Source organism: Phaethon lepturus, unplaced genomic scaffold (genome assembly GCF_000687285.1).
Source record: "Phaethon lepturus isolate BGI_N335 unplaced genomic scaffold, ASM68728v1 scaffold40805, whole genome shotgun sequence".
Taxonomy (NCBI): Eukaryota; Metazoa; Chordata; class Aves; order Phaethontiformes; family Phaethontidae; genus Phaethon; species Phaethon lepturus.
In genome coordinates, this window is record NW_010540558.1 from 1 (window position 1) to 8,089 (window position 8,089).

The window sequence follows — 8,089 nt, forward strand, 5'->3', positions numbered from 1 at the left end:
GGCTCGGCGGAAAAGTGCTTCTCCAGGGGAATCAGCTCGGATGAGCGTCCGAAGCGGCCTCTGACGTCTTATTTCCGTTTCGTGAAAGAGCATCGTTCTGCTATGAGGCAAAAAAATCCAGGTACGCGGTCTGAAGGGAACGAGGTGCGAGAGGACTCACGACTGGCTTTGTTCTGCTTTTAGAAATAAGAACTTTTAACGCGTTAAGCGTGCCAGAGCTTTTGTAGTAAAGCTTCCGTAACATTAGATAAATACGTTGTTTTCCCTGCGGAATATGTGGTTTAAAAGTAAAACTGGAACGAAGTGTTGCTTTGTGAAACTAAACGTCATAAAGTACATCACCTGATTCAGGAGACCAAAACCAACCTATTATCCGGAGCATACCATTCAGTATTGCTTCAGCTTATAACTGCATGGTCCATTCTAGTTTGAACCAAGAGCAGGGACTCTTTATCCCCCCAAATATTACAGTTCTCTTTAACTGCCACGGTAAGTTAGTTTTATGAAAGGTGGAAAATACGTTTGTATGGGAAAAAGATACTAGTGACTGCCTGCCTTGGGGAAAAGTTGAAGAAGCTTGTTGCCTGTACAGGTATTAGCTTAGTCTTCCATACTTACCTCAGAAAAAAGTGAACATCTGCATGTAACTTTAAAAATGTTTGAAGAAAAGACTCACCCGGGCAATACATGTTAACCATGATTTGTGTTTTTCAGTTATTTTTAAACCGTGTGTGTTTGAAGTATGCTACTGTTGATATAACAAGCTGTATATAACTTATGTTTTGAAGCTTAGTAATTTAAAAACTGCATGTGCTGGATTGCCTCAGTGTATATGGGAGGAAAATATTTTCTGTGAATATGTTTAATTTACTATCAAAACCATCATTTATAGGCAATGCTGTCACTCCTTTTGTCAGAGCAGCAAAATGGAAAGCTGCACTGATTTTGAAAAGACTGTTGAATGTTAAAATGTTTAAAGTGTGGTCACATTGGGCGAATCATGAGGTAAATTTACAGAGGGAAAACCATTTGATGGCCTGTTTTGCTCGGTAGTTCAAAAGTTTAACAGTCTGAGAGGTTGAGACACTGAACTTGCAGAGCTTATGTGCCGCAACAGTGTTTTCCACATGCTTCCAAAATTCGAATAATTGTAAACAGATGCACTGTATCTCATATGCAAATTGAGAATTTTGGGCTTTCCATTAGAGGTCATCAACCTGATTTTTTTTTTTTTCCTTCTATTATTGGCAAAGCATCATATTTCCAGAGGTTTTAGGATTGATGTGCTTGGACTAAAACCTCCCCGTCTGTCTTGTATTTCCAGAATTCTGGAAGTAAGATTACTGATAAGAACTTAGTTCTACTTTTCCACTGTTGAGACGGCTGAATTTTACATCTGAGGTGGAGAGAGGAAGATCTGGTTTTCCTTTTAGTGTGAGGCAGAGGGAAAGCTATAAAGGATTTTTCAAGAAAATAAAAGCTTATATCCTCTTTCCACCACCCCTGGGTTTTTTATTTGGGTTTTTTTGTTGATTTTTCCCCTTCACAAATTCAGGTCTGTCTGAAAATCAAATTACCTTAGAGCAAGGGCCAGAGTCAAAGGCAGTCAGCTGAAAACCAAAGCAGATTCAAGTCACAGTAACTTTGTGGGAGAAGGAAATTACTTTTTCTTTAACCTTACTTCTGTTTAATGATATTGTAAATAAAGGAGTTTAGTTTAATAAAGACCAAGTGTTACGTGCTATATCAGGTGGATAAAGTCACATTATACTCAATTTGAAGAATCTGGCAGACCTTTTTTGCCAAAAGACTGAGAACTGGAAATTTTACTTTTGATTTCTTCCCTGGCTCCCCTCCAAGTTCAGGCAATCTTGCATTGTATAGAAAAGGATCCAACTCAAAAGAAAGAAAAATGAAACTGTTGTGGAGTGGTAATAGCTGTCTGTCTTGAAGTGGTACTTCAGCTTATAACTGTGCGTTTCATTTGAGTTTGAAGCAACAGCAGGGACTCTTTACCCCCTGCCCCCAATATTACAGTTCTCTTTAACTGCCACAGAAATTTAGTTAGTTTTATGAAAGGAGGAATATATATATGTACAGGGGAAAAATACTAGTGACAGTTTTCCTTGGGAAAAATTGAAGAAACTTACTGAAGATGTAATATTGATCTTTATTTTCTTGCTTTCTAATTTTAATGTACAGAAATGACCAATACGGAGCTGGTTAAGAAAATAGCAGGTGTTTGGAAGGAGTTACCAGCATCACAGAAGCAGGTACGTTTGTATTTTTGCCCTGTGTACTTCTCAGTCTTAGTGGTTGTTTTACTTGGTTTGGCATCCTCTGTAGTTGTTTTTTTTTAATTTTGTGTTGTGAGTTTTTTGTTTTTAAACAACAATAAGAAAGCCCTTGCGTACAAAGGCTCAGAAATAAAAACAATTCTGAAGAGAATTGGGAGTTTTGAAGTAGTCAGGGGGAAGATACTTTGATACTTCTGTACATGACCTTGGTTTTAGTATTTTAAATCTGTTGCCAGAGAAACAAATGACAGCTCTCGCTCTATGCGGGTCTAGGGCTGGGAACCCATATCGCATTTCTTTTTGAATGGTAATTGTGTATGCATGTGCATTACATGGATAATAACGTAAGTATTGTAAAGTTCTGCTTTCATATGCATGAGTTGGGTGAAACCTCAGTTAATTTTGATGAAAGAACCAACTTTTTTTTCTGCTCGTTAGGTAGTAACTAGAGACCTAACTTACAAGTAACTTGAAGTTTCGTCTCATAAACATACTTTTTGTCATAGGTAATGAAGTTTCTGTAAGGGTGGCAGTTTCAAGGGATAACGTAAAACAACTCTATGAATTGTTAATCATTGCTGAATATAAGTGCCATTTATAGCAACTGTTCTTCCTTGATTGCAGTTAGCAGTTAGATCCAGTTAGGAGCTAACTGCAGTTTTCTAGCTAAAGTAGTATCTTTGTTCAATAGAATTCCAGTGCTCTTAAACCCTTTCTGGACTTCTGGCTCTATGTGCCTTAGTATAAAATATGCCTTTTCATTTTGTATGTCTGAAATGGAGAACAGGATGGTGATTTTTCAGGTCTTCCTGGACGCTTGGTAGCCTGGCTCAGCTCTTTGTGGTACTTTGGTACCAAAGCCACAATTTTATGATGCCTCTGTACCTGGTATTGGCTGGGAATGTGGGAGTGTGTTTGGTGACTGATGCACATGTGTGCTGCGATGGGTATACACGCTTTAACAGTAATCATTTCAACCAAGCTTCAGCTTTTCCTTCTTATATGAAAGATTGTTACTGCTTTGAGCTGCATCTGAAGATTTCATCTGGTGTTACCAGATCAACTGAGATAATTCATGGGAAGAGCCCAGGTTTTGAGTCTTGAGTTTTTCTGAATCCATTCTGCTAATCAAACAGATCTGAAATTGGTACTTTATGTTATGTTCCAGGGTAGTCTGTAATTTTTTTTATTAGTAGCTTAGAAATGTTAGCTTGTTTTGTGGTCAGGTGCTTCTGACTGAAAGCATCTGTTTAAGGTTGGTGACTGTTCGCATTGTAGGTTTATGAGGAAGCTAGAAAGACAGACTGGCAAAGATACAAAGAGCAGCTGGCCGCCTATAAAGCGCAGCTAACTCCAGCCCAGGCTGTGGCTTTGAAAGAAGAAAACAGAAGACGACTGGCAAAAAGAAGATTGTTCAGGGTAAAAAGAGTAAGTATTTTGAAGTTCAAGTTTCTTTTCCCTCAAGGAACCTGAAGTCTATTTGTCTGGTATACAGGGCAGAGATGAGGCATGTTTAGACATATAAAAGCAACTCTCAGAATAATAAAAACCCAAACAAACTAAAACCCAACAAACCACAAACCCAAAAGAAAACCCACAGAACCCCACGGATAAAAATAATTGCTGGTGTTAGCAGTTATTTTAGTGGCTTTCCTGTGCTTGAAGACCAGGACTAGCGCATGTCTTTGTGCTCACAGGTAGCTTCTCTACGCTTTTTTTCTTCCTATTCCTAAAGCTGCCTGAGGAATGATAGGTAATAAAAGACATTTGAGCCAACAGCACTTTCTCTGGTTGGGAAGACATCCAGAAGTAGCTTTTCACAGAGGCCTTGTATCTGTTACTTCAGTGGCCCCTACAGGGTAGTAGCTGCTTTAAATAGTCTTTTTTTTCTTTCCTTTCCTTGGATGGTACCACTTTGCTAGCTGTGTAGCGGCTGACATATTAAATTAGGCCTGCATAGAGGTGCGTCTGCCAGCCTCCTTTATTGACTTAGTCATGCAGATCATCTTCCCTACTCCCTTTTTTAGCTGGTTTATATACAAACCCTGAGAGACAGAACCATCTGTAAAGATATCAGTATGATCATTGGTCTAGTGGCAAAATCGGTTGAAGGGGTTACTTACGGCTTGTGCATTTCTGTGAGATAAACTGCTGGTGTGACATTGCCCTAATTGGCAAAAGTGACATTTGGTTTAGGAGACCCCTACTTAGAGAAAGTTTTTAACCTCAGTGATTCTGCCAGTCCTTTTTAGGGTATGGCACTACAAGGAATTTGACTGACCTACCTAATACCTAAGCAGATGTTAATTTGCAGCACTCAGGCTGCAGTGGGAATGGAACAAGCAGTGTAATTGCATCCATAACTTGCTGTACTTCCCCTCTCACCATCATCCCTGTAGGCAAAGCATTCTGATAGCAGAAACCTAGTTCTGTTTCTCTGGAAATCTGCTGCTTCTGTTCCACCTTCTCACCGCCCACAAAGTTTGGTATCTGCCCTTCTGTCTGCAAGCATACAGTATTTCACACCAGAAACTGAAGCCTTATGAAGATAATAGAAAACCTGCTGTCATGACTTCCTTACTGAGTGGAATTTAGTTGAACAGTCTTTGGTTTCTGGAAGACTTAGCTGAAGTAAGAATCAGTTTGAAATGCTTTTTTTTAAACGTCTGTGAAAATTCAAGTTGTTAGCTTTTCTTAATTTAGTTTATCACTAGTCTTAACAAGTGGTGAGAGCATCTTGACGTACAGTCCAGTTTACAGAATAAAACACCAAAAAATGAATTTGAGTCGTGATTTTTGTCTAAAATGTGAAGACAAATGGTAAGTTTAGTTTTGGAAAAATGCATGCTTGGTAGATTGAATAACTTTTCTTGGTTTTTTTTTTTTAAGGAATTGACTGTGCTTGGAAAACCTAAAAGACCTCGTAGCGGCTTTAACATTTTTATGTCAGAAAACTTTCAAGAAAGTGAGGGAATTTCACCTGTGGTAAGCCAGGAAAGATTGTTCTTTAAAATAGATCTATTGTATTCCGAAAATCTGTCTTCGATTCTGTCATTTTCAAAGAAACTGCTCAATAGTTCAGTACCTGGATTTTGCTTTGCGTAGGTTATTGTTATTTAGGCTGTGGTGATCTGCCTATACTGCTGGTGCATGTCCTATATAAACTACTGTGTGGGTATACAGACTTAAATATTTGTGCTGTTTTTTGCATTTCAGTGTTACAGACTTCATCTGTAAGGAGAGGATTCTACTTCTCTTTGTTTTGGTTCAGAAATACATTAGTTTTTCAAATGGTTGTGGTGGTCTGATACCGTTTCAGTAGTAGTAATTGTTGTACCTCCTGTAGCACAGTCGATGTTACGGAACATGCAAGAGTTCCTCAGCAAAGTCAGAAGTTCTGCACTGAACTGCACTTTGGGGTGATTTAAGTAAATCATACAAAGTTTCCTGTGAACGTGGTTAATACTTACGAGGGCTTGGCCTAAGTTATGGCTTGGTTTAAATGAGACCAGTATGCACGGTGAGATGTAGTCCTGTTGCTGTAAATCAGGTCAACTGTTCTGTTTTCCTGCAGGCTAAGTAACTTAAACTTCTTCATGCTTACATTATCTGTAAGTGTGGCTCATATGATGCCCAGCAGCTTGTTGAACTGTGTCATTTACCTGCGTTCAGAGGGTGGGTATTAAGCCTGTGTGACTGTGCTTTTTTACGTTGGTTTAGACTTGGCTTTCACTAGCGGAGCATTCATCTAGAACCCTCTGTGGTCAGTCTCCTGTTAAAATAATCCTAATGTATTGCCTATTCTATATCCTTTAGGCAAAGCTGAAGCAATTATTTGATGCGTGGCAAAAGCTGTCCAGTTCTCAAAAGCAGGTATGTCAGTGGATTTTGATGAGGCCCTGATCTAATTAGAAAATGGCAAACTTGAGTCAAAATTAACAAATGTGTACAAAATCTCGAACTTGGTGGCTCAAAATGTAATACTGAGGAAAATACTCTCAGATCTTATTTAGAGATTGCCATTACTTTTATTCCCGTAGTGACCGTTTCTTTCAAAGTGTTGATGAAATGTGAGCGAGATGGAAGTTCTGTATGCCTGAAAAGGGGTGCTGAGTGGCATCTAGGGAGGAAGGTAGAAAAATTTTCAAAAGTTTGATTTTTTTCTAACAATATATAATAATTTAAAATGCCAGCATAGTAATTTGCTGCTCGTGGAAAGACTTTTGTTGGGTAAAAACAACAGAAATCTGTAAGTGATGTGTACACAGTAATTTGTTAACTTTGGTTGTCTTGGGGATGCTTTTCTGCCAGCTTTCTTAGTGTATGGAAATACAAACCTGCGGAGGGATATATGAAAATTGGAGGGGTGCTACACTGAAATCTAATCTAAACCTCTAGTTTTTCAAGTATTCTGTACGTTACTGTCCTCCTTCCTGAATGCCCTTCTTGCAGGTTGTTTTGAAGGTGTACTTAGGACATGCAGTAGGTTCATGTTTTTTTCTGTAGAAAAAGAATTTGAAATAGTTCTGCCAAAATACCTATTCCTGTTCCTTGCATAAGCCAGCTCTGTCAAGCTAGAACTCAAATAAAAAGCCGTGGCTGTTAGTAGTTGAACGTCCTCTTCAGGAATGGCCATTTGTTGACATAGCCATAATTGAATGCTAAGGTTTTGTATTTTTATGCAAGTTTGATGCTTTTTGAATCTTTTGGAGGCAAAAGTGAACACCTGAGATGTGCACTGGGCTTGTAGTAAGTCGCACTTGTATCAAAGGGGAGGATGGGACGTGGCAGTTACCCTGAGAAAGCCCCTCCCGTAATTTTCTTCCAGCCGTACCTGCAGCTTGCTGAAGATGATAAGGTTCGATATGAAAATGAAATGAAGTCGTGGGAAGCAAAAATGCTTGAACTTGGGCGTGAAGACCTAATACGTTCCAGTAAGCAAAGGCCAAAAAAGAAGACTGCTGAAACTGCAGAGCAAGCTGAAACAGCCAAAGCTTCTTTGGGTGAAAACAAGGCAAAATTACAGTTGAAAAAATCAGAAGAATAAAATGGTAAAGTATTTTATATTTAATGCCCTCTGGTTGTCATGTCTTTATCCTGCTGTGTTAATGCAGCAGTCAGCGTTAGCACTGAAATTTGGAAAACCCATAAAGGGCCCATTGGAGAAGTAGAAAAGGTGATCAGGTAAGAGAGGATTCGGTGTCTCTCGGAACTGAAATAATCACTGTGGGTGTAGCCTGAATTGTGCAACAATAACTGGTTAATCAAGCTGTGAATAGTGATACTCACTGACATCAGCAGAGCTCTCCAATAATGATAGATAACAGCTTTTGTAAGGTATTTTTTATGAAAGCAAGAATATTCTGCAATGTTAACCATCTAAATTCTGTAAATAAGAGCTGAAATCTCAGTTAATGCTGCTGTGTTTTATTTCCTCCATGCTACTGGTAGTGAAAAGAAACGTTCTACATTTCAACAAAAGGCACAAGAATTGTAAAATGCCAACTTTTATTTTATGCATCTGTCTTTTTGTACCTATCAGTCCGTGTACACCACTTATGTTGCATTTAATTAAAGACCACATGAGTTTTGTATCAACATTATCTTCACTGGGCTTTTATTCTGTGGTTTTGCTTGGATACATGCAAATGCTTTTGCCTTCCTATTGTCACATCTGGGACAGCCAGGGAGGAAAAGAAAACATGTGAACTGTTGGAACTTTGGGTTTTGATGTAATAAATATGGGTATTTTAAAGAGCCGCTCGGGTTTTTTTGTTGGTTTGTTTCCCCCC

At 38.8% G+C, this 8,089-nt stretch overlaps 1 protein-coding gene across 1 annotated transcript; it reads left to right on the forward strand.

Moving 5' to 3' along the window:
- Positions 1–3: 3 nt before the first annotated feature.
- TFAM (transcription factor A, mitochondrial) lies at positions 4–7,344 on the forward strand (the record flags this gene model as incomplete). The annotated part of the gene is made up of 6 exons (XM_010287470.1): positions 4–121; positions 2,203–2,273; positions 3,576–3,725; positions 5,187–5,282; positions 6,114–6,170; positions 7,126–7,344. Coding segments are annotated over 6 exons (711 nt in total), but the record flags the coding sequence as incomplete, so codon positions are not given.
- Positions 7,345–8,089: the final 745 nt, after the last annotated feature.